Raw genomic sequence first — 27416 nt, 5'->3', positions numbered from 1 at the left:
GATTGCGACTTGCCCTAGACCCAAAACCAAAAAGGGGGTGAGGCAGTTCCTGGGGCTGGCTGGCTATTACAGAAGATTTGTGCCTAATTATTCGGATGTCACCAGCCCGCTGACTGACCTCACTAAAAAGGGGGCTCCAGATCCGGTCCAATGGTCGGAGCAGTGCCAACAGGCGTTTACACAGATTAAAGCTGCACTTTGTGGGGGGCCGCTTTTACATGCACCTAACTTCTCTCTCCCTTTTGTTTTGCAGACGGACGCTTCAGACAGAGGGCTGGGGGCCGTACTCTCGCAGGTGGTGGAGGGAGAGGAGCGCCCGGTGCTGTACAAGCTCTCCTTGAGGGAGACTAAGTACAGCACCGTAGAGAAGGAGTGTCTGGCCATCAAGTGGGCGGTCCTCACCCTCCGATACTACCTGCTGGGGCGGGCCTTCACCCTCCCCTTCATGGGGCGGGCCTTCCCATGCTCGGATCATGCCCCACTGCAGTGGCTCCACTGCATGAAAGATACTAACGCCCGGATCACCCGTTGGTATCTGGCACTCCAGCCTTTTAAGTTCAAGGTGGTCCACAGACCGGGGGTGCAGATGGCTGCCGCTGACTTTCTCTCCAGAAATGGGGGGGGAGTGGTAGGCAGGCCGGATGACGCCCCGGCCTGAGTCGGGCGGTGGGGGTATGTGGCAGCGGGGGCGTGGTCAAGCGCCCGTCCGGGAGAGAAAAGCGGTAAGGGCGCTCACACCTGAGCTAAATTATGTCTAACACCTGTGTCTAATTGCAGTAGCATGAGGGGAGCGGCATAAAAAGCAGCAGCAACAGAGCCTGAGAGAGAACCCGACACCAACACAAAAGAAAGAGATACACACTGTATACTGACTTGTACATAGTAATTAAAATTAAAAAGAATCTTACCTTTGAAGCCGACGCTGTTTCCCGTGTCTTCCTTAGTGGAAAAACCTCACAGAGACATTAATGACACATCATCATAACTAATTTAATTGTATCGCAAGTAAGTGGTACAATGCTCATCACTTGTGTAGATTAATTTAATATTTGTAAAAAGTCACTTATGGCTGAATGTTATTGAAATGTCTTTAAGTCTGGACTGTCGACTACACTTAGAAAAATGTATGATTTTTTTTGTTCAGCTCCAGAAGACGCTTTGCTTATCCAAGCGTGCTTAAATTAGTCTAACAGCCCCCCAGTTATAATTCCAAATTTTCCTTTTGTAAAACAAATTCCATAACCATTATGATTTACCAGGGAACAAGATACTTTGTGCACAATGCTCACCAATGCACTGAAGACCTGCTTAATTAAATTATCCCACACATGGGTAGAACGGTCCAAAGCAGAATATTGGTAATGAAATACTGTACAAAGCAGTCCTGACAACTGCAGAAAAAATAAAGCACCATATACAGGTGAAACTCGAAAAATTAGAATATCGTGCAAAAGTTCATTAATTTCAGTAATTCAACTTAAAAGGTGAAACTAATATATTATATAGACTCATTACAAGCAAAGTAAGATATTTCAAGCCTTTATTTGATATAATTTTGATGATTATGGCTTACAGCTTATGAAAACCCCAAATTCAGAATCTCAGAAAATTAGAATATTGTGAAAAGGTTCAGTATTGTAGGCTCAAAGTGTCACACTCTAAGTCTGGTTCAGTTGAATTCACAATCATGGGGAAGACTGCTGACCTGACAGTTGTGCAGAAAACCATCATTGACACCCTCCACAAGGAGGGAAAGCCTCAAAAGGTAATTGCAAAAGAAGTTGGATGTTCTCAAAGTGCTGTATCAAAGCACATTAATAGAAAGTTAAATGGAAGGGAAAAGTGTGGAAGAAAAAGGTGCACAAGCAGCAGAGATGACCGTAGCCTGGAGAGGATTGTCAGGAAAAGGCCATTTAAATGTGTGGGGGAGCTTCACAAGGAGTGGACTGAGGCTGGAGTTACTGCATCAAGAGCCACCACACACAGACGGGTCCTAGACATGGGCTTCAAATCTCAAACGTCTGACCTGGGCTAAAGAAAAAAAGAACTGGTCTGTTGCTCAGTGGTCCAAAGTCCTCTTTTCTGATGAGAGCAAATTTTGCATCTCATTTGGAAACCAAGGTCCCACAATCTGGAGGAAGAATGGAGAGGCACACAATCCAAGATGCTTGAAGTTCAGTGTGAAGTTTCCACAGTCTGTGTTAGTTTGGGGAGCCATGTCATCGGCTGGTGTTGGTCCACTGTGCTTTATTATGTCCAGAGTCAACGCAGCCGTCTACCGGGACATTTTAGAGCACTTCATGCTTCCTTCAGCAGACAAGCTTTATGGAGATGCTGACTTCATTTTCCAGCAGGACTTGGCACCTGCCCACACTGCCAAAAGTACCAAAACCTGGTTCAATGACCATGGTATTACTGTGCTTGATTGGCCAGCAAACTCGCCTGACCTGAACCCCATAGAGAATCTATGGGGCATTGCCAAGAGAAAGATGAGAGACATGAGACCAAACAATGCAGAAGAGCTGAAGGCCGCTATTGAAGCATCTTGGTCTTCCATAACACCTCAGCAGTGCCACAGGCTGATAGCATCCATGCCACGCCGCATTGAGGCAGTAATTAATGCAAAAGGGGCCCAAACCAAGTACTGAGTACATATGCATGATTATATTTTTCAGAGGGCCGACATTTCTGTATTTTAAATCTTTTTTTTTATTGATTTCATGTAATATTCTAATTTTCTGAGATTCTGAATTTGGGGTTTTCATAAGCTGTAAGCCATAATCATCAAAATTATATCAAATAAAGGCTTGAAATATCTTACTTTGCTTGTAATGAGTCTATATAATATATTAGTTTCACCTTTTAAGTTGAATTACTGAAATTAATGAACTTTTGCACGATATTCTAATTTTTCGAGTTTCACCTGTATTCATCTCCGCTTGTAACAGCTGTCCAGATTTCCCTACCCACTGCCATCAGGTTATTCACATCAATCAGAAAAATTCAACCGGCTATTCTGTATTTAGTCAAACTGTATAGGACAGCAATGTTTATCCTTGTGCCCCCTTCATTTTGCCGAAATATCCTTTATTGTCCTTGTGGATTTAGTGTTTTTATCTGTGGTAGTCTTGCAATAGTAAGACATATGAGGGCAATGAATCTCAGTATTCTAGCCTCAACACAATGAAAGCTTTGTTCAGTTTTAAAAAGTGTGCTTCACATTTATCTATTAGCACACAATTTTAGCCTGAAGCAATCTTTGTTCTCTGTGCCAGGTTATAATGCCATCAATATCCTGGGACCCTTCAGATTCTCCTCCCTTATCACCGTTTCTGTGGGACATGATGATTGATATAACTGTCCGTAAAGAAAAAAAAACATAAAGGAAAAGAAAAAGGTGTGCCTCAAAGGTTATTCGTTTTAATCTCTTTATATTAAGTATGGTCTGTATATATACAGTGTTAGGACAGAAACATACTAAATTGCTTGGCCATGGTTTTGCAAGTGTGTGGTCCAACTGTACATTCTTACCATTCCTTCTTGCGTTACTGTGGCACTAACAAATCTCAAAATACTCAAGAGGTCGATAGAGTTACCTGCAAATGTATGTGCCAATAAACAGGATGTATTATAATTCAAATAGCTAGCTATAAACATGTAAACAAAGAAGTACAAAATGTATGCTAATGCCTGCTATAGTGTATGGTAGCCGTGAATTGCAAAACACAATGGCAAATCCAAAAACAAAATAACAACTCAAAAACACATCAACAAATCAGAAAACACAACGGCAAATAAGAAAACAAAAGAGCAAATCAGAAAACACAACACCAAATCCAGAAACACAACAGAAAATGTCTCGGTTACGTACGTAACCTCGGTTCCCCGAGACGAAGAGAACGAGACATTGCGTTTACTAACGCATATGGGAGTGCCTTCATACACGACCTATTTGAAACCTCTCTACAATAACTCCAATATTCTAATATTGGCTATGGTGTTTGAGCCCTGCCTGTTTTGGCGCAAAACTGACCGCTCATTTCAGCACAAACTGACCACAATAAAACGGGTGCACAGACACCATTTCCTCAGAATTTCTGACTGAGAACAAGGAGCGCATTGCTAGTGCATCAAGAACTCTGGAGTCTTGTGGTGCGACTAGCATTCGCAATTCTCGTTCCCTTTGTCTCAGGGAACCGACGTTACGTATGTAACCGAGACGCTCCCTTACGACTTCAGTCCACTTGACATTGCGTTTACTAATGCATATGGGGAACAGAATCCCATCACGCCACACTACACGACATAACTTCCCATAACGAAACATGGCGGCGCAGTGTTATGGGACATGTGTATGCCGCAGTGAGTGATCTTCATGATGGCCAGTAGGAGAGAACTCATAATGAATATATGAGCTATAGCCATATAGTATGAATTACTCCTTATGAAACAGGCCGGGAAGTGAGTTTATTTATAATGAAGTGCTTGTGACTGAAGAATTATAACAGCCTGTTGTGTAAATGATGCGGAGCACGTACTTAAAAAGGGGGCATAAGTATATATATATATATATATATATATATATATATATATATATATATATGGCCAATGAATAGCAAGTTCTCTAGACAGAGAGGACTTGTGAAGAAAGAGACATTACGTCTAGGTTGTAAAACCTTGCAAACGTGTTTTGTGAGCACCATCCTGCTGCAAAACATATGTCTTGTAAGGACACACAATTCGTCCATGCCCATGAGGAGGCCATGCCTCTAGTTGAGTGTGCTTTAACACCAATTGGGCAAGTCTGACCCTGCGATTCATAAGCCAGGATAATTGCATCGACAATCCAGTGAGAAAGTCTTTGCTTTCCTTTTGCACATCCTCCATAGCATATAAAGAGCTGATCAGACAGTCTGAACTGGCAAGTATGCTCAACGTATGTATGTAGCGCCTGCACAGGGCATAACAAATGCAATGATTTTTCCTCATGTGAATTAAATGGAGGGAAGGGGGGCCCTGTGAGAGCTTTTAGGACTAAAGTTAAGTCCCAAGTCAGGACTGTAGCCTGCCAAGGTGGGACAAATCATCTTACCTTTAAGGAACTTTATGATTAAATCATATTTGCCTATAGAGGCACCGGTTTTATGTTTGTGATATGCAGATATAGTTGCCACACTCACTTTGAGCATTGACAGCGTCTAATCACTCTTGAAGAAATATTACAATTTCATGTATGGGGCAGTTTACTGGGTGCTTGCTGTGTGAGAGACACCAATCAGCGAACACTTTCCATTTTAGTGTGTAGAGGCATCTAGTGGACGGTGCTCTGGCTTGTAAAATGGTGTTCATGACTGAACACGTCAGTTCTGGTGTGTGTAGTACGCTCCATTCAGGGACCACACATGCAGGTTCCACAGCTGGGGATGCCAGATTGTGCCTTGCGCCTGAGAGAGGAGATTCCTCCTCAGTGGTATTTCCCATGGTGAGCTGTAGAGCATCTCCATCATTTCTGGAAACCATAGCTGCTTGGCCGTTTCGGTGCAACTAATAGAACCGTTTCCTTGTCCTCTCAGACTTTGCATATGGCAGAGTGGATCAGGCATACCGGAAGAAATGCATATTTGTTATTCACTGGCCATTTGTGTGCCATTGCATCCCTTCCCAGCAGGGCTTGGGACTTCGAATAACAGAGGGGACAGTGGGCATTCTCCACTGAGGCAAATAATTAGATTTCTGCTTTGCCGAATATTGAAGTCCTCAGTATAGTTTGAGGATGAAGTCTCCATTCGCCCGGTATCACCCCTTAGCATGCAGTAGACCCGCACCGTAATTAAGGCAGCCTGGAACATATGTCACTCTCAGGGAGAGATGATGCTCGCTCCATAAGAGGGGGTGACGCGTCATTCTCAACAGTGGCAGTGAATGAATTCCACCTTGGCTGTTTATATATATCACAACTGTCATGTTGGCTGAGCAAACCAGGACATGACAGCTCACTATTTCTGACTGAAAGCCTTTAAGTCTACAATTACACTTGTCCAGGTGCCAAAAGTTGGGCATCCATTGCACACCGCCCACCAACCTGTGTTGGAAGCATCCGTGGACATCACTTTCTGCCTGACAACTTTGGACTTTGAGTCCAGAGGGGACAGTGGGTATTCTCCATTGAGGCAAAGAGATTGATTTCTGCTTTGCCAGATATTTCCCAAATCCTCAATACAGTTTGAGGGGGAAGTCTCCTGAATTCCGCCTTGGCGGTTTATATATGCCAGTGAACAAGACAGCTTGATATTTCTGACTGAAAAGTCTTTAAGGCTAGAAATACAGCCAATGGCTTTAGGCACTGCATGACACTTGCCCCAGCGTGACACCTCGCTAGTAAAAAGCAGGAGGAGCTGTCCATGGTGGCTGGATATAGTGATGCGCATGCGTCATTGGCGCTTCAGCCAGCACTGAAGAGGTCTCATGTGTAAGAGATCTAATGGAATGATGGCGGATGCCGCCGCCACAAATCCCAATGCTTTCTGAAACAAGTTTCAGTGGAAATGTTCTCCCCAGTTTGAACTGAGATGGACACTGTAAAATGGCAGAAGCAGTAAAACTGTGCTGGCAGAACAAAGCCTCCGATTGCGGCAGTAACAGCCAATTGTCGAGGTAGTTCAAGATGTGTATGCCGCTCATTCTCAGAGGGGCGAGAACCGCATCAATGCACTTTGTGAATGTACGAGGAGTGAAAGACTGTTCGAAGGGCAGGACTTTGAATTGATACGCTGTTCCCTTGAACGCAAATCTCAAAAACATCCTATGATGTCGCACAATTTGGAAATGAATGTACGCATCCTTCAGATCTATCAATGCAAACCAATCGTGTGGGTATACATGCGATAAGATCCTTTTCTGATTAATAAATTTGAATTGAAATTATTTTAAAAGACTGTTTGATTCAGAGTGTCTCTTACGCAGTGATAATGGTTGGTTAATAATTTTTTGCCACAACAAATACCATTTTGGTACTTGACAATTTGGCACAATCTCTATCGTGTTTTTCACGATGAGAGGTGTAATTTGACTCGTAACACTGACACGTCATCGGACGAAACCGTGGAAGACAGAATGCCGTTGAAATGGGGTGGCCGGTGTGCAAAATTGGATCGTATAACCATATTCGATCGTTTTTGCACCCATTCTGAAATACCCGTTAGTGCTCGCCACGCATCTGCATAATGGAACAGAGGGCAATTTGGTTGGCTCACCGTATGATATGATGCGACGCTCACTATAGGAAAGCGGTTGCACATAATTTGTGTGCTTTAAAGAGGAAAAAGGGGCTCTTTATTGAGAATGTGTGAGCATCTCGTGCATTTGCAATGAATGCTGTATTCTTTTTTGCACTTATTGGATTTTTTATTGCATTTATTTAAGTAGAAGACACAGAAACAACATTTTGAACAACAATATCCCTTTCCCAACAAACAAAAGTGGGGTGATGGGGAACAGTGTTTTGTGTCTCTCCAATTGAGCCTTTTTTTGGAGCAGACCCGGAAGGAATCGCGGCCTCAGCTTTTCGCTTCAAAGGGTTGTGCCCATCAGGAGCGCCTGTGAGGCAGCAGGTATGGGGCTTTAAGTCACGTGCTGACTCGAAACAGAGCGAGGGCGAACCGGCTGTGATATACTCCGTGTGGGCATAAAGTGTCTCATAGCCTGTGACTGCTGCTGAATCGCGACATAACGCTCAGCAAACTTATCCATAGAGCCACCAAAAAAGCTGGCTGGAGACACAGGAGCATCCAAAATAGTGGCTTTTTCCTAATCACAAATTTTTGCCCTGGAGCTTTTCTAACCGCCATTGTGTTGAGTGCTGATACAGCTTCTTCTGCTGCTGAGTAAGCTTTTCCCGCCAGTGCGGACGTTTGTCGATGCGGTTTGGAAGGATGTACATGTTACTCGCTGGGCAGAGGTGTGCCACTACCGCCTCCTCCACAGGGGATAATTGGGCATAACCGTTTTCTTTCCCATGATCCACATTAAACAGGATGATGTCACTGTGCAAGCGCGCCATTTAAGGTCACGCGCCAGGACTTGAATAGTTTGTTATGAACTTCGCTGAAAAATTCTGAAGGATGCTGCCGTTTGAATGTGTCCGGACTGCTGGAACCATTCATCGATGCGACACTGTTCAGGTTCCTCTGGGGGAAACTAGTCAGGGTGAAGCTCTTTGACTGCCCTTGTAAGAACGCGGAGCATCTCCCTATCAGTGGCGCATGCACATTCCTCGCCCTCGCTAGGGGGAGGGGTGGCAGCATCATCCACTGACCATTTGCCTGATGCGGCGAGAGACATGACATTGACATCATCCCCAGCGTCAGATCCACCAAACGAGATGAGGCCGGATGCTCCTTCATAGGGCTGGAGCTTGTCTCGCACATAGCGTATGGGGATATATGCGCTTTGTGTAGATTGAGGGGCTTGTGGGGCGTGTGCCGGCATGAAATCCACCTCAAGTTTGTCCTGCTCGACTTCGTGGCCCCGCTGTGCCCTCGGGTATCACAGAAGAGGCAGGTGGGAGGGCACGAGAGGCTCATGTCCTCACAGTGAGGACAGTCTGTCTCCATGAGAGCTGACTGAGCTAACGGGATGTGTCTCTCACACAAAGAACACTTACGGAACGACATCTTGAAAAAGACGCGAACATGTAAGTTGCTCTTCTAGATATATAAATATTAGGGCTGTCAATCGATTACAATTTTAATCTAATTAATTACATGGTGTCCCGATTAATTAATCGCGATTAATCGCATATACAAATATTTGCTGAGAAAGCCCCTCATATAACAATAATTCAATATATAATGATTATACATATTTATATCAATATATAATTATACATAGTTATCGTTAAATATTTAAAAATTATATATATATATATATATATATATATATAATAACAAATATTCAGATAATTAAAATGCTTTACATTCCTGTAGCAGAAGAGTTCATCATTGATAAGACAATACAAAAAGTGGCTTTAGAATACAATGTATTGTTTACTACCATATTATTGATCACAAGTCAATCATAGGCATACAGTTCACAGCAATCCATTTCACAAGTGAATTTGTCAGTCAGCTGGAGATTTATTATGAGGGCTTGTTTAAGGCCCGTCAATGTACACCTGCTTCAGACTTTTTTTTTTATTAATGCTTACAAAACTTTTACATCTAGAGCCAAGGGGTATATTAAAACAAACAACAACAAAAAGGAAAATAAATATAAAGAGTTAAATAAAAATATCAAATTGTTTACATATTTCAATACACTTTACAGCTTTCTTGTTACTCAAATTGGAAATTGTTCTTGGGTATTGCTGAACCTCTTAATTAAAAATGGTAAACTAATGGTTTATAACAACATACATTTATGAATACTAAACTTTGCCAACAAAAGCAGAACATTAATCAAATAATATTCCTTATGAAGAGACATGTCATAGCTAAAAAAAAAACGAATAAAACATTTTCAAAACAAAGTTGAAAGCTGGGAATAATATGATCTCTAACAATCTTGCAGAAATCAGACCAAAAACAAGTCGAGTAGGGACAACTCCAAAATAAATGAAAACACAATTCCGCCTGCAGACCACAAAATGTACAGAATATATCGACATCACAATTAAATCTCTCTACAAGAAAATAATTAGTGAGGTAGTACTTATAAATAAGTTTGAAGGAAATTTCTTTGATTTTATTCGTGATTAAATATTTATTGGATATATTTATCTCAATCCAGCCACACCCTGCGTCAGTCATGCTTGTGTCGAGTCTCGGGTTCATTGCGTTCATTGCGTCATAAACATAAAATGTTTAGGTCACTGTGTCAAGTTAAATATAGTTTAATACTCAATCTTTAAACACATCTTGAGATCCCTTAGCATTTGCGCTCCTTCAAGTGTTTTGAATGCAAGAACGTTACACAAGTCTGTGTTGTGGGTTGTTTTCTTCACTGTATAAACTGTGCGTTGCTCATACAGCTGAAGTTTAACTTACTGCCCTCTGGAGTAAACAGGTGGTACTACAAGCTTGCATTCCTCATGAATCTTCCTTATTATGCTGCGATTAAATGCGTTATTTTTTTTTTATTATTAATCACACTGAATTAACACGTTAAATCGACAGCCCTAATAAATATAAATATAGATTTATATTTATATAACTTGTATAACTTAGATTTATAACACACAAGTACAATTTTGTTTTAAAAGGATACTCTACACCTGCCAACGCGCTGCAGAGAATCAGGATGCTGAGGTACGTTCACCAGCGAAGCGTCAAACGGCAAGGCGGAGTGATGTTCGCCGGAGCACTGCAGGGGAGCGGAGAGTCTTCTTGCTGCCATGGAGATTCCGTCCGCTGACTGGTGTGTATCGATGGCAAAGGTAGAGGGCTTAGAGACAAGAGGTAATCGCTGTCTTGAAGGAAGAAATTCTGAGGAAATGGTGTCTTCGCACCTGTTTTATAGCAGTCAGTTCGTGCCAAAACGAGTGGTCAGTGTCACCTGAGGAAAATGGTGTCTGTGCACCTGTTTTATAGCAGTCAGTTCGCGCCAAAACGAGTGGTCAGTGTCACTCGTCACAAAACTGGCGGGGCTCAAACACCATAGCCAATATTAGAATATTGTCGTTATTGTAGAGGTTTCAAATAGGTCATGTATGAAGGCAATCCCATATGCGTTAGTAAACGCAATGTCAAGTGAAGTCGTAAGGGAACCAGAAAACACAACGGCAAATCAGAAAACACAACAGCAATTCAATCGGTTCCATAGCTTCTCACCTGATTGGCTGTGTAGAGAATATTTAGTCCTTTCCTCAGACTGGTTCTCCGCTCACTTGCCCGATTATTTACAAATTAATTCCAAATGCTCAATTACTGAACATTTTGAGTGGTTTGTCACTCAGTAAAACAATAATGGGACACTTAATAACACAGAGAGCAAAAACCGCGAGCGGGAAAGGTTTTAGGTACAATATTCATCTACCATGTGTAAGGGGCCATCTAAAAGTTCCACAAACTGTTCTGAAAAGCCAGTGTCCAAGCATTCATTCAATTGACTTGCATATTCTAACATAACAAACACTGTTATTAATAAAGTATTTTCTCATTTTAAAGGTTGCAGTAGACTGCCGGTGGCTAACTTTCTACATTTGAAGCCAGCATGTCCAATTATGAATACAGTGTTCAATTGTTTTAGAAAACAATTTTCTGAAATTTTACCAAGATATTCTTTTCATATTGTAAAGGGTGTAGAAGGCTGCTATTAGATATACTGACTTCCTCTAGGTGAGATTTTCCCAGGATGTTGAAATGGACATATATAGTATTCAATTTTTTTTTTTAAATAATAATAATAAAAAAAATAAAAACAATGTAAGTTATTAATTCACACCAATGGCAGCCTGCTACAACCTTTGTAATGTAAAAATGACATCTTGATATATTTTAGTGGTGCTTTTTCTAAAATACTTGAATACTGTTTGCATACAGTATAATTAGATATTCTTGGAAAATCTTTCCATTGGCAGCAACCGGAATCTTTATCATTTTACTTTCTTTTTTTTAAACAACAGTGTTTTTTTGAAGTTAGAACCAACATTTTAGCACAATCTGTGGACTTTAAGTCGGTGCCTTATGCACTAGATGAACCATGAGACCAAAAATGAACATCATACATAAAACTAACTTTTCCTGCAAGCTGTTTTTACTCTCTGTATTATAAAGTTACATGTTACTGTTTTCCCGAGAGAGAAAACACTTCAAATGATTTAGTTTTTCAGTCAGTGACTTTTTGGCATGGATTTTGATATTATCAGTGAATCAATTCAGAAGAAAGGACTAGGTCTCATTCACACAGCAAATCAGGTGAGAAGCTATGGTACCTACCCTTTCCGTTCACAACAAAAAGTATACTACTAAAATTTTTCTAGACAAAGACCACAATTGTTTTCAGTTCTGTCAGACATATACATACATATGCTTGGGCATACATGTTTTAAGCTCCTGAGACCTGAGCGAGACTGGTGTGTGCATTTTCCATTTACCTTTTAAATAAATAAATTTAAAATCTAGAGCAAATAGTTTTCCTAAAAATGTATGTTCACATATGTGGACAGCGGGAATAAGCTGTGAAATTTTTAATAATACCACGCTATACGTTTTTTGTTTATTAAATTGTACATTATGTTTTCCGATGTGTCGGTTATTCATGCTTTTGAGACGTTACAAACATTACATCAGAAATTAGCATAATGAATTCTGATTCTAAATAATGGCCATCATAATCCAATCAATTCCAACCATGTTAAAATACAATTATAAATTCTAAATTCTGAATCTATGAACTGATTACCATTTTCCTATGTCTGCCAAACACTTTGAGTGGTCCAAACATCATCTTCAGCCAGAAACTGAACTTTTGGTCAGATTTTAGGAGTGAATGGACTTGCTCCCTATTTAGAGAATGACTTAACCTCCAGTGTGCTGTCTGTCTGCATTGGTCGCAGAAGAGTTCAAAATGCACCTTATTTTTATCCTAACTCCATATAAAGCCTCTGAAAGCAACATGTTTCTGCTTTTGGATGAACCCATTGATTCTCAATGTGATACTGCACAGTGAATATTGGATTTCTAAGGCTAAAAATGCCCTAGAGCACACAGTGTACAATGTGTTTAGCAGCATGGCATTTTACGATTAATTGCTCGATTTAAAAAAAAAATGGCATATTAGATGAAATTATAGACTCAAATCTTTTGACTCAAACAGGTTTCAACGTAAAAACTTTGAGGTTTCTTACCAGATGTAGTTTTGTTGGCGCTTCTCCCAAAGACAAACTCTGCTGAGATCGACACCATGTTGTTTTGTAACATGACTCAGTGCATCAAAAGTTTATACCTTTTTGTCTTTTGAACTGAGATCAGTCAGTTTAAATGAATTTAAATGATGTGTTACATCTAGCTAAATTAAGCTAAAGCATGAAGCTAAAATACAGCATCCATGCATGTGTATGCGGTGTCAAAATACACAGTGGACTCAAAATTCACATCTGGGAAAAACATTTGGGAAAAATCCCATAAAAAAAAAAAAACAATAGGAAATTCAAAAAGGATCCTGTAGAGAATTAGCCTTCTGGGTTCACCTACAAATTAAGAGCTCTATTGCATTAGACACATTTTGGAACACAACGACAAGTGTAGCTAGATCTTTTTTTTTTTTTTTGTACAGTAAGTCGCAGTAAGTCACAAATGGCCTTATTTCACAAATCAATTAAAATACACTACTTCTGAGTTAATTTTATTGCTTCCTCCTGCTCCTCCTCCACAGTAATCAGATTCCCTGCTAAATCTTCATTTTTTTATTGGGCACTCTCTCTAAAACATGTTTACCTGGAGCAGATGAATCTATCCATAATAAAGAATCTATCTGTATTTCTACAGTCATTTTACAGTTTATTTTTTATCTACAGTTGCAGTTTGAGTTATTGAGTTTTCTGGTTAAAATGGGTTTCATGACACAATATATCCTTAAATACAATTTAAAAAAAAATTCAAATAATATATTATATTTATCTGAAGAAATTTGCACTGCAACCCACTTGAATTCTCATAAATAACTGATGTACCCTCGGAGAAAACCATTATCAAGCTACTGAAGATCATCACTATTTTCAAGAACAGGAAATGTATGTGTAGTAGACCATGAAATCCATCAGCATCCTCCGTTTCCATCTGCTGCCAGAGAGACAGATCTGTTTGTCACGTATCAAACGCAAGCCTTGTTGTAAGAGGTCAATTCATGAGAGTGAAATCATTGAGTATTGAGAATCAAAATTCTTTACACAAATTCTTCCTAAAGAGCACTATACAGCTATGAATCTTTGCCAAGTAAATATAGTAATCCCACATGAGTGGTGACAGGAAATCAAGGCAAGCAGAAAGAAGCTTGTTAATCATACTCAGCACACCTAAGTGAGCTTGTTAAGTGTGAAATTAATAATTTTTTTAACAGAACAAGGTTGCCATGCATTATTAATTAGAAAATAAGATAGCTGATCCATTCGTGGGTGGGTTTGTCAGATATGGATTCTTAATATTCAACAAATTTCCTACCACTGTGTATTGTGAAAAGGACTTAATAAAGGAATACAAATGTCTTGTGCTATTGATTAATTGATCTCCGTTAAATACCTGACTTTTCCAGATGTTTAAATTTTTCTCAGTATTGAAATGTGGGTAGTTGACAAATAAAAGGGACGTAATAACAGATGTTCAAATGTCTATACAGTGTGCATGCATAAATTAAAGTGTCTATTAGCTTTCTTTGCAGTTCACTTCATTCTGCAATGTAATACATAATGTGTGCATATAAAAACGTCTCGGGTTACATGTGTAACCCTTGTTCCCTGAAAAAGGTGGAACGAGATTTTGCGCTGCTAAGCGCTACGGGGGAACAGCTTTCGCTGTGGGCCGAGCTGAATAATGTGTGGAACACGTCAATGAACACTGACCCGGAATTTATAGCCTCGGCTGATGTAATCATTAGATGCACCTGAGGCCAGGCTATAAATGGATACGTCACCAGGTGTCGTCAGATACTTCTTTTTGAAGAGCAGTCCTGGGACGTCCCAGTGCGGCAAAGCATCGCAACATCTCGTTCCGCCTTTTTCAGGGAACAAGGGTTACACATGTAACCCGAGACGTTCCCTTTACAAAAGGCTTCACTACAATGTTGCGCTGCTAAGCGCTACGGGGAACGCAATACCCACGCCGCCACACTTGGGGCTGTCCGGACCCCTACGGTTGTGCAGTGTACTCACAAAAACGCGAAAGGTCTCAGACATGAGCTTGAGATGTCGACTCAAGGGCATAAGAGCCCAGAGTAGCAAAGCATCTAACCCACAAAGTTCGATGAATGTGTGCGAAGAGAACCCTATCGCAACACAAACTTGTCATAAAAACTGATGAATGTGAGCGGAGAGGACCAGTCTGCCGCATCACAAACTTGTTCAGGCATGAGCTGAGATGTCGACTCAAGGGCATAAGAGCCCAGAGTAGCAAAGCATCTAACCCACAAAGTTCAATGAATGTGTGCGAGAGAACCCTATCGCAACACAAACTTGTCATAAAAACTGATGAATGTGAGCGGAGAGGACCAGCCTGCCGCATCACAAACTTGTTCAGGCATGAGCTGAGATGTCGACTCAAGGGCATAAGAGCCCAGAGTAGCAAAGCATCTAACCCATAAAGTTCGATGAATGTGTGCGAAGAGAACCCTATCGCAACACAAACTTGTCATAAAAACTGATGAATGTGAGCGGAGAGGACCAGCCTGCCGCATCACAAAGTTGTTCTGGCATGAGCCGAGATGTCGACTCAAGGGCATAAGAGCCCAGAGTAGCAAAGCATCTAACCCATAAAGTTCGATGAATGTGTGCGAAGAGAACCCTATCGCAACACAAACTTGTCATAAAAACTGATGAATGTGAGCGGAGAGGACCAGCCTGCCGCATCACAAACTTGTTTAGGCATGGGCTGAGATGTCGACTCAAGGACATAAGAGTTCGGAGTAGCAAAGCATCTAAACCATAAAATGTGATTAGTGTGTGCGGAGAGTGCCAACCTGCCGCAACACAAACTTGTTCGGTGTCAACTCAAGGGCGTGAGCCAAGAGTGGCAAGAACATCCAAACTATAAACGTTTAATGAATGTGCACGGAGAGGACCAAACTGCCGCACCACAAACTTGCTGCAGAGGGAGACCTCTAGCCAAGGCTTTAGAGGAGGAGAGCCCTCTGGAAGAGTGCGCCCTAAAACATACTGGCGAAGCTTGAACGCGCGCCTCGTAGGCCCGGGCAGTAAGGTCCCTCACCCAAAGTGACAACCCGGTCACGGCTTCAAAGTGAAGAACTGCTGCCCTGACTTTACGCCACTAGCAAACGCGGTGGACATAATTCTGAAGGGCACAGACTGGACAAAGTCTGAGTAGTCTTTAGCTGCTCCAGCATTACAAATGGCAGGGAGCAGAAGGCTTAGAGAATGACTGGCCAAGGGTCGAGAAAGGCACCTTGGGCAGGTAGTCAGGGTGAGGGTGCAAAGAATGCTCTTGGTCCTACCTGGGGCAACTCAAAACAGGCCGGCAAAAGAGACAGAGCCTGTAGGTACCCAAGTCTCCTTAGAGACGTAATTACCATATGAAAAACCATCTTGAGAGTCAGAAGTCTACCAAACGCTGACTCTAGAGGTTTTAAAAAGGGGGGTCTTACCCTATGAAGAGGTCCTAGCAAGGATGCCTCTTAGAGGGCACCCCGCCCACCAAGGCGTGGCAAACCGAAGTGGAAGCCACATAGAACCTGGCAGTGGCGAGGTAAGTGCCCGCTGACAGTTCTTTCCACAGAAAATCCAGAACTGAAGCAAACTGGCAGTTAGCTGGTTCTGTAATTTGAACTTATTAGAAGGAAGCGCATGCAGGCGCATTTGTGCCATGTATGCGCCACCACGATCAGCACCCCGAGGGGGACTGGGTGACTCGGGGAGAAGTAGAGGAGACATTGCGCTATCAACAGAGGCTAAGAGGTCCTCTTCTGCCCTGTAAAATCTACCCAGATCAGTTCCAAGGAGGGAGCCCTAGCGCTTGCAATGGTCTCGATAACTTCAGGAGAAAGCCCTGTGAACTTCAGTTGGTACCCTACAGGGGCCAAGCATGAAAGGTTTCACAATTCGGGCCGGGATGAATATGCCCCTGAGCCTGAGAAAGAAGGTCCTACCTGTTCAGAATCGCCCAAGGCGAGCCGTCGAGGAGAGATATTAACTCCGAGAACCATATCCTGTTTAGCCAGCGCAGCTCATTAACTCTTTCCCCGCCAAACACGGAATTTTCCGTGTTTTATAAAAACGCTTCCTCGCCAAACACGGAATTTTCCGGGTTTCCGTGTTTAGGTGTTATACGGTAAGGAAGACCCCTCCGCATGTTTTCAAAGAGTACGCAACTCTTTGATCAAAGAAACAGACTGCGATCATCTCAAACATGAAGAAGTGGAGTATTGAGAAGCTCAAAATATCAGACATAAACATGCCTTTTTATCAGCTTTTTGTCTGAAATGTTGTTTTTGACAAAACCGACCTCTGTTCAAGTCGCAATAAAAAAGAACAAATGAAGATTAAATAAAATCGTTTTTTTTTTGCCTAAAAGCAGAGGCTCAGATCTTTATTGTGATATATAGCATCTTCATATATTCATGGAAGAAAATATTCTGCGGGCCATTAAAGTTTAGCGAAAATCGTCAAAAACCCTGGCGGTGGCTGGGAACTTTTTTTAAAAACGCTGGTGGGGAAAGAGTTAATAGGAGGCAAGACCCTTGCTGGTGAACATTGCCAAGACTCCCGGGAGCAGAGAAACCGGGGAAAGAAATGCATACAGACGCATTCTGGGTCATGTATGTGTTTTAACGTCCAGACCCAAGGGGGCTGGGTGATTTCAGGGAGAAGTAGAGGAGACATTGCGCTATTCATAGAGGCGAAGAGGTCCTCTTCTGCCCTGTAAAATCTACCCAGATCAGTTCCAAGGGAGGGAGCCCTAGCGCTTGCAATGGTCTCGATAACTTCAGGAGAAAGCCCTGTGAACTTCAGTTGGTACCCTACAGGGGCCAAGCATGAAAGGTTTCACAATTCGGGCCGGGGATGAATATGCCCCCTGAGCCTGAGAAAGAAGGTCCTACCTGTTCAGAATCGCCCAAGGCGAGCCGTCGAGGAGAGATATTAACTCCGAGAACCATATCCTGTTTAGCCAGCGCAGCGCCATTAACTCTTTCCCCGCCAAACACGGAATTTTCCGTGTTTTATAAAAAAACGCTTCCCGCCAAACACGGAATTTTCCGGGTTTCCGTGTTTTAGGTGTTATACGGTAAGGAAGACCCCTCCGCATGTTTTCAAAGAGTACGCAACTCTTTGATCAAAGAAACAGACTGCGATCATCTCAAACATGAAGAAGTGGAGTATTGAGAAGCTCAAAATATCAGACATAAACATGCCTTTTTATCAGCTTTTTGTCTGAAATGTTGTTTTTTGACAAAACCGACCTCTGTTCAAGTCGCAATAAAAAAAGAACAAATGAAGATTAAATAAAATCGTTTTTTTTTGCCTAAAAGCAGAGGCTCAGATCTTTATTGTGATATATAGCATCTTCATATATTCATGGAAGAAAATATTCTGCGGGCCATTAAAGTTTAGCGAAAATCGTCAAAAACCCTGGCGGTGGCTGGGAACTTTTTTTTAAAAACGCTGGCGGGGAAAGAGTTAATAGGAGGCAAGACCCTTGCTGGTGAACTTTGCCAAGACTCCCGGGAGCAGAGAAACCGGGGAAAGAAATGCATACAGACGCATTCTGGGTCATGTATGTGTTTTAACGTCCAGACCCAAGGGGGCTGGGTGATTTCAGGGAGAAGTAGAGGAGACATTGCGCTATTCATAGAGGCGAAGAGGTCCTCTTCTGCCCTGTAAAATCTACCCAGATCAGTTCCAAGGGAGGGAGCCCTAGCGCTTGCAATGGTCTCGATAACTTCAGGAGAAAGCCCTGTGAACTTCAGTTGGTACCCTACAGGGGCCAAGCATGAAAGGTTTCACAATTCGGGCCGGGGATGAATATGCCCCCTGAGCCTGAGAAAGAAGGTCCTACCTGTTCAGAATCGCCCAAGGCGAGCCGTCGAGGAGAGATATTAACTCCGAGAACCATATCCTGTTTAGCCAGCGCAGCGCCATTAACTCTTTCCCCGCCAAACACAGAATTTTCCGTGTTTTATAAAAAAATGCTTCCCCGCCAAACACGGAATTTTCCGGGTTTCCGTGTTTTAGGTGTTATACGGTAAGGAAGACCCCTCCGCATGTTTTCAAAGAGTACGCAACTCTTTGATCAAAGAAACAGACTGCGATCGTCTCAAACATGAAGAAGTGGAGTATTGAGAAGCTCAAAATATCAGACATAAACATGCCTTTTTATCAGCTTTTTGTCTGAAATGTTGTTTTTTGACAAAACCGACCTCTGTTCAAGTCGCAATAAAAAAAGAACAAATGAAGATAAAATAAAATCGTTTTTTTTTTTGCCTAAAAGCAGAAGCTCAGATCTTTATTGTGATATATAGCATCTTCATATATTCATGGAAGAAAATATTCTGCGGACCATTAAAGTTTAGCGAAAATCGTCAAAAACCCTGGCTGTGGCTGGGAACTTTTTTTTAAAAACGCTGGCGGGGAAAGAGTTAATAGGAGGCAAGACCATTGCTGGTGAACATTGCCAAGACTCCCGGGAGCAGAGAAACCGGGGAAAGAAATGCATACAGATGCATTCTGGGTCATGTATGTGTTTTAACGTCCAGACCCAAGGGGGCTGGGTGATTTCAGGGAGAAGTAGAGGAGACATTGCGCTATTCATAGAGGCAAAGAGGTCCTCTTCTGCCCTAAGATCTCACCCAAACTTGTTCCAAGTGGAAAAAGCCCGGCATTTAAAAGGTCTCGATAACCTCAGGAGAGAGCCCTGTGTCCCTCAGTTGGTACCCTTAGGGGCCAAACATGAAAGATTCCACAATTTGGGGCAGGGATGAAATATTGCCCTGCGCCTGAGACAGAAGATCCTTCCTGTTCGGCATCGCCAAAGGCGAGCCGTCGAGGGAAGAGATTAGCTCCGAGAACCAAGCCCTGTTCGGCCAGCGGTGCTATCAGTAAGAGGCAAAAACCCTTGCTGGCGAACTCTGGGCAACTACTACCTTAGGGTGGAGTTCTTAACTCCCCGTTGGTATGGACCGTAAATCTGCTCCCATATACGGGCATCCAGGGATATAACTGACCTGAGTGACAGGAGCTTGCCCTGGGCCCTAAGGAGAACCCAACGTGTCAGAAATACAGCTGACAAGAACGAGGGTCTCCTTGATGATTTATGTAAGAGGCTACTGCTGCATTGTCCACCCGCACCAAGACATGGCAGCCTCAGGAGGAGGTATTTCAGGGCCAGAAATACAGCCATCAACCCGAGACAGAGATTGTGACAACTGAGCTGACGACCCTCCTATCCCCTTAAGCTGGACGACCACTTAAGGCCGCTACCCCGCCCATCAGGGAGGCGTCTGTCGTTAGCAGCCTGCGACAACAAGACACACCTAGAGTGGGACCCAAGGCAGAAAACCGGGCTCTGAACCACATAGAAAGGGAACGAAGCCTGAGGCGCGTAACCCTATTTAGCCTAGGGGTTTTGGCCCTTGGAAGAAATCCCCTGGCTTTTGGCCACAACAAAAACGGTCTCATGAGCAGAAGGTCCAGAGGGATCACTGTGGACGCATTCGCCCTGAGACCTGGAAATCATTGATACTGATAACAGAACCTTGACCTAGCCTGACTTTGCTCAGGGTGATCTAAATGGACTCAATCCTAGCGGGAGACAGTTGTGCCCGCATTGAGATTGAACTCCATACGATGCCCCGATAGACAGTGTTCTGAGTGGGAGAGAGGACGCTTTTCTTGGCGTTGAGCCTCAACCCCAGAGAAACAGATGAGCTAAGACGATGTCCCTGTGCTGAACTGCCAGTTCCTGGAACTGCGCTAGGATCAGCCAGTCGTCTACATAATTCAGAATGCAGATGCCCCGAGTCGCAAGGAGCCAGCCTACATCATGCATTGTGAATGTGCGGGTAAAAAGGGCTAGGCTGAGTGAAAGAACCTGACCCTGAAAGACTTCGCCCGAAGTGAACCTCAGGAACATTCCATGTTGTGGCAGAACTTCTAAATGAAGTATAGAAGTGCGTCATAAGATCGATGGTGACCAGCCAAACGAGTTGTAGGGCTTGAGACACGACCGTCTTGACAGGCATCATCTTGGACTTGAACACCCACGGGTAGTTCAAGCTTTAAGATCTAAGCCAGACGCCACCCCTCACCCTCCATGGGAAACGGGAAGTATTTAGTGTAATAACCTAACTCTCTCTCTGGAAGGGGAACACATACCATGGCCCCTTTAACCAGGAGATTGAGTTATATATTTTTTTACATAAAAAGAAATCCGGTTCACGGTAGTGAGAACATGCCGTTGAAACACGGAAAAGCGGCGAGTGAATTAAATCCTGACGCCCTTATAAGACCCACAGAAAATAATATATCCGGCAGAAGTTCCCACGCTGCCAGGATCTCTGAGATGGGTATTATATTTTAACACTTCCTGTTGAGGGGTATCGAGTGTTTCGAGTCCTGAATAAAATACAGGAACAGCGAAAACAACCAACTGGGAGGAACAGCATAGTGTGCAGAGCAGCATAGTGTGCAGAGCAGCACCAGCCTGACCTGCTGCTTGATAAGCCCTTCCCACTAAAGTGGAGGTTGTCCTACAAGGCTTTGAGGGGAGAGAGGGCTTCTTAAGTGACGATGCCGAGCCCGGCGAGAGATAGCCCGCAAGCGTCTCTTCGACCGGCGGCATCACTGAATACCGCCGTGCCTCAGCACCCACGACAGTCGAATATAATGACGTCGAGGGTATGTGAACACGGGAAGAAAATATATATATATATTTTTATTTTTTTTAAATTTTTTTTAGGGGTTCTCCATGAGCAAAAAAGCTCTTAATGGAGGTTTATCAAAGAAGGGAAGGAACCCATGAGGCGTTCCCTTTCTTAGACTGGAAGATAAAATCTATCCCCTAATTTGAAGCGTTTGGGGGTCTCTTTTTCGCGTGGCCAGACCAATCTGGCAACCGCACGAGTAACAACATCGAGCAATTCCTCCGTAGATTTTTTATCGCGGACGGAAAGCTCGGAGGCGGGAAGAGAATAGCGATTCACCTCATGATCCGAGAAGCGTCGAGATCATGTGAAGAAACAGCTGGGTTTGGGGAGAGAGTGACAGAAAGGGATCAACCCGTCTCTTGCTCCTCAGCCAAAACCATGCAAGAGCCCCACAAACGATCTTCTTTTCGAGAGTGCTGACTCCCGGAAGCAAGCGAGGCGAGCACGACGCACTCTGCGAAAAGAGAAAAGAGAACAAAGAACAAAGTTCACTGCACACTGTCTAACTGATTCTAACTCCTAACAGAGGAAAGAAAGTTTTGACAGGGTGTGTGAAACACACAGAAACAGAATCGCTCTGAAAAAAGAGTTTCTGACGACACCTGGTGACGTATCCATTTATAGCCTGGCCTCAGGTGCATCTAATGATTACATCAGCCTAGGCTTTAAATTCCGGTCAATGTTCATTGACGTGTTCCACACATTATTCAGCTCGGCTCACAGCGAAAGCTGTTCCCCGTAGCGCTTAGCAGCGCAACATCGTAGTGAAGCCTTTTGTAAAGGGAACTGCATGTGTATTAATTATTCACACTGAAGGAAACCGCTGTCATGGCTTGATGTCATGTCAATAACCCATTTAATGCTGTTGAGTTTTACCCCAAAGAGAATTATAGCAAGGATATTTAAATCTCTCATAACATTAATACTTACATTTGTAATTTAATCTTATTTAAGTGTTTGCATATCATTGTACATTTTTGAACAACGAATTACAGCAACATAGTATTTGATGCAATACTATTGTTCAGTTCGGGTTTGTTCTACATGGTTTATCTTTTCTTTCTTACCTACTTTTCATTCTTTCCTTTTGTTTTAGCATAATATACAGTTTGATATCACAAAAACATACATAATAGCCGACTGTAAAACAGAACAAACCAGTTAAACTTCACTTACCAATCACCAAGCAGACGAGCGCGTGTCTCCACGACAATGATGCCATGACGTCTCAATGTCAATCAAACGAAACAGAAGTTTGTTGAGACTTTCGGTTGAAGCCGAGTCGATTAAACGGAGCTATTCCCTTATAGCTCGACACATCTTCGCTTCTGGCAGGTAAGTGTGCAGACAGTTTCATTCACGAATCTCTACCGAAGACGCAGGAGAGAGGATCCCCCGCTCCTCTCTGTCACCATGCCCTGTATACTGTACTGAATAATGCTTAGTCCAGAAAGCCAAAACGAATGACTGAAATGTGTCTCATCTCGTCAGTTGAAAGTATACACTCAGTAGCATGCGCTTGAGACGCCCAGTGGACTGTCGTGCTCTGCGCTCGAGTATGGCAAGCCGAAGTGTTCACAAACGCCTGGCCAGGCGTCCGATTGCACATTGACACGTCAAAAGCGTGCGTTCGACAGCCAAACGCGCGTCAAAAGCGTGCGTTTTTGCCATAAAAAGCGCGCGTTTGTGCACACGGAAAACGCGCGTCAGAAACGCGCGGTTTTTGCATCAAAGCGCGCGTCAGGAATGCATGTTTGGCTGTCAAAACGCACGCTTTTGACGTGCGCTTTGGGGGTCACCGAAAATGCACGCTTTTGACGCGCGTTTATCATAACAAAAATGGGCGTCGAAAACGTGTGTTTCGAGTAGGACGTTATGAACGTGTAAACCGGTAAACCACACAGGCAGTGCCAGCGTGTGTGAAGTGTTCATACAGGCGAAAAGAACGTGCTTGTTCATTTAATGTTCTCGGAATCGCACGTCGAAAGCGTGTGAGGTCTTATGTCCCGGTTTCTTGTATTGTCATTAAACCCAAGTTAAACAGCATGGCATTATCGATGGCAAATTTGACAGAGGAGAGGATTATAATTGGTGAGTTATTATAATCCAGTATAGTTATCATTTAGGTAAAAAAGAAAACTGCACTTCTACAACATTTATTGATTTTTGCTCATGTTAATTTCAACGTTTACTAATGATTATTAAAATAAATAGTTGTATTTGTTAACATTACTTACGCACTGCGAACTATCAGGGTACTAAAAGGGTACACGTCTCAGATTATTAAATAAGTAAAACAAAGTTGTAAAAGTAAAGTTTAAAAAGGTTATAGAAGTCTATGAAAATTGTAAAAAATATATATAAAATACATATTGTTGTATTATATAATATATATATTTACAATACATTTTCAACTCTAAAACTTCAAGAAAACCAATGCTAAATATCTGAACAAGTTCTGGGCGAGATTTTAGGCTGATGTCTCAATAAATGAACTTTAGGGAAAAAATATTTGTGTGTGCAGTACCAATCTTTTCCACTAGATGACATCCAGACTCCACCCATGACTCTTCGATTTCCATATATGTTTTAGTTCTGAACCTTATATTTCCATACTATTCCAAATATTTATGAAGTAGACATCCTATTCAGAAATAGTTAGGCAGTAATGTTAATATTTGATTTATTTGAATTCAATCTTTAAAACACATAAAAATTAACGGAAATAATCAAAGCGCGTGTTATAGTTTGACTGCACATCACAAATGAAGAATCCATTGTTATTTATCTTTTGCTGTCATTTCTTTTGATAATTAGTCTTCAGATATGAATAACAGAGTCTGATATGTACGATTACTTTGGTTTAGACTAAGATATAATTGTTATAAATGTAGAATGACAAGTGTCCCACGGGGACAATTCTTTGAATTGTGTGAAAAGTATTGCTATTAAAAGTTAATTATTTTTTACATTTTATGTTTAATTTTTTTTTTTTTTTAATACAGTGTGATTTTTGGGGAATTGTATTGAATCCAATTAGGATACAAACTCTACACACAATTCCCGAAACTGCACACACAAAATGCAAAATGACTCGCATCTCCTTCAAAATGTAACACTGCATTCAAAATGCCACAAACACAAGTCAGAATGAAGCATTTGCATCAATTGACAAACACTTCTTTCATAATAGTGCATTTTTGGATATATCATGTAAACACTGTTGCTCTAAATCTATAGCTCTTTGGTATTTCATAGACTTATATCTACATTTCAATACAATGTTCTACAGTGAAAGTACAGTACTCTGCTGAGAGGTATGTTACAAGTACACTGTTGTTGTAATGTTGTAAACAAACATTACTGTTGTTGTACAGTAGCATACAACAAAACCATAAACATATATAAACCAAAAGTATATTCTTTAGAATACAGTAAAGAACATAATTGTGTGTGTGTGGGGTCCCGGGGGGGTCCCAGGAATCCATTGTTCAAAACTGGTAATCTGACCTTTGACCTATTTATAGGCCTATATTACAGTAAAGCAGTGATTGGTTAGTGATCAGTGAAGCAATTAGTGTTTGCACATGTGAGGAGTGTGTCTGTGTGACCTGGTGAATAAGTGTAGCATTTTGATTGGTTGTGTTTGTAAAAGGAAAGCAAGTCACTTCCTGTTAGATGTTTGTGTTTTAGGTAGATAATTGTGTTAGTGTTTTGAAAAAAGTGTTTTATGCAATTGAAAACTGAGTCAAAGGCTGAGAAATAGCTGATGGTTTTGGAGATTTGGTATGTAGTTTTGCACTTTGAGTGAGAGGTTTAAATAATCGTGTGACATGAAAAGATTTTGATGTGTAAGCAGTTGGAAAAAACTGTAATTGACATCAGTTTCTTCCACACACAGTGAAGTGATCAGGTCGGCACGGCAGAGGTAGTCACAGATGATGAAGCGGGAGATGTGTAAAATACAAAGCTTCATATTGTTAGCATTCTAACTGAGTTTAAAATTTTTATCCTCTGTAAGATTTTTTTTTATTATTATTGCAAATGTTAACAAACAGAAGATACAAAAACGGATTTTCACACAATAAACAAGTTATGGGTCAATAGTTAACCAGATCAATTTCAGATGAGATTGCTGGGTTTTCTCAGAGAGCTATGTTAGAAATGGGTTCATCTTGAACATAATCAGAATTCAGCTAATCTATCTATAAATTACAGAAACGTCTGTGTGTGTGTCTGTGTGTGCGTGTGTGTGCGTGTGTGTGTGTGTGTGTGTGTGTGGGGAGTGGCCACTCAGTGTGCAGTGTGTAGCAAAGCCCTCCTGCTCTTGTTCTATATTATTAGATTCCTCCGTAAGGAGGGAATCTATTGTATTTGTCGGTTTTATTATTATTATTATTATTATTATTATTATTATTATTATTATTATTATTATTATTCTTCTCCTTGAGCCCCAATAGCTCAAAAAGTCACTGGTCAAAAATTTTCTAAATTGGCACATTGATACTCCATGCCAACAGGTACCCCCAAACCAAGAATGGTCAACATTCGCCCATAGGTGGCGCTACAGGCCACGCCCAAAAACAAAAATTCAAAGTGATATAATTTCCACCCCATTTGTCCAAATCTTCTGAAACTTTGTAAACATGCCTCATTTCTCATGGGGAACAAAAAAGCCTCAAGGACCCATACTTCTGCCATTATGGATTTTCCTGTACAGTGAAAATTTTGGAAAACCTACAAAACTCTTCTTCTCCTGAACCTCAGCTCCAATTGACTTGGAATTTGGCACACGTGTGTAGTATGTATGTCTTTCCAAACGTTACTTAGCAAAAATGAATACAATACAAAATGGCTGAAATGGACGTGTTTATGTAAATGTACACACAAAAGATGATCAAAAATTTTTAAAATCCCATTGATTTACAATGGCTGAGCAAAAGTGCTCCCTCTACTGGACAAATATGGTCCACATGTAAAATCCCATTCACTTACATTGGCTGAGCAAAGAGGCTCCCTCTACTGGAGTAACTCTGTCTACCACATGCAGCTCTTCTGTAGCAATCTCTCTAATGAAGCATTTCGGTCTCCTAGTGGGTGGAGCTCCAGACTTAGACTACAGAAGACATTTTGAGTCTGCACGGAGGTATGTCAAATCAATTGTGTGTCTTAATGCTTTCCAGTTTGAACATTCAAGCGATTTTATACTATTCAACTCAACAAAGGCAAAACAACTCAAATAAATGTTTTCGAACAGTTTGTGTGACACAGCGAAGCGAGCAGCGTCGCGTCTAACGTTCGCGCGCCGATGAGAGTTCGCTTTCCCTTCTTGCGTTTCAACGGACAATTTCATACACCAAAATACATGATATATTGGGGTGTCTGCTATATCTCAAGTGAACAAACAGTTGATAAAGAAATCGGGTATCAATATATTGAATTATGAATTATTGAAGGGGTCTAGTGATGCCGCTGTGATGTCCTGTTAGATTTTTCTCTATCGAGACAGCGTTAACGTATCAAAACTTCCGAGTATGATGTTGTTTAATTGTCTCTGACAACACGCAATCCTCGAGGCGAGATCATTTTTGCTCGCGATCTTCACGAAGGTTTGTTGGTTGTGTACAATGGTTGCCTGCTTGAACATTCAAGCGATTTTACACTATTCAACTCAACAAAGGCAAAACAACTCAAATAAATGTTTTCGAGCAGTTTGTGTGACACAGCGAGCGAGCCGCGTCGCGACTAACGCTCGCGACGCCGATGAGAGTTCGCTTCACAGCTTCATGCGTTTGAACGGACAATTTCATACACCAAAATACATGATATATTGG

At 41.9% G+C, this 27416-nt stretch overlaps 1 protein-coding gene across 1 annotated transcript in view; it reads right to left on the bottom strand.

Moving 5' to 3' along the window:
• LOC127655088 (receptor activity-modifying protein 1-like) overlaps positions 1-23070 on the bottom strand; it is a 129087-nt gene extending 106017 nt beyond the window's left edge. Inside the window, exon 1 of the mRNA XM_052142697.1 lies at positions 22759-23070. Within this exon, the coding sequence (XP_051998657.1) occupies positions 22759-22804 (46 nt within the window). The 5' untranslated portion in view covers positions 22805-23070. The remainder of the gene's footprint in view (positions 1-22758) is intronic.
• Positions 23071-27416: the final 4346 nt, after the last annotated feature.

Source organism: Xyrauchen texanus, chromosome 14, assembly GCF_025860055.1.
Source record: "Xyrauchen texanus isolate HMW12.3.18 chromosome 14, RBS_HiC_50CHRs, whole genome shotgun sequence".
NCBI classification, from domain to species: Eukaryota; Metazoa; Chordata; class Actinopteri; order Cypriniformes; family Catostomidae; genus Xyrauchen; species Xyrauchen texanus.
The sequence above is the reverse complement of the archived record's forward strand: the minus strand, read 5'-3'. Positions and strand labels throughout refer to the sequence as shown.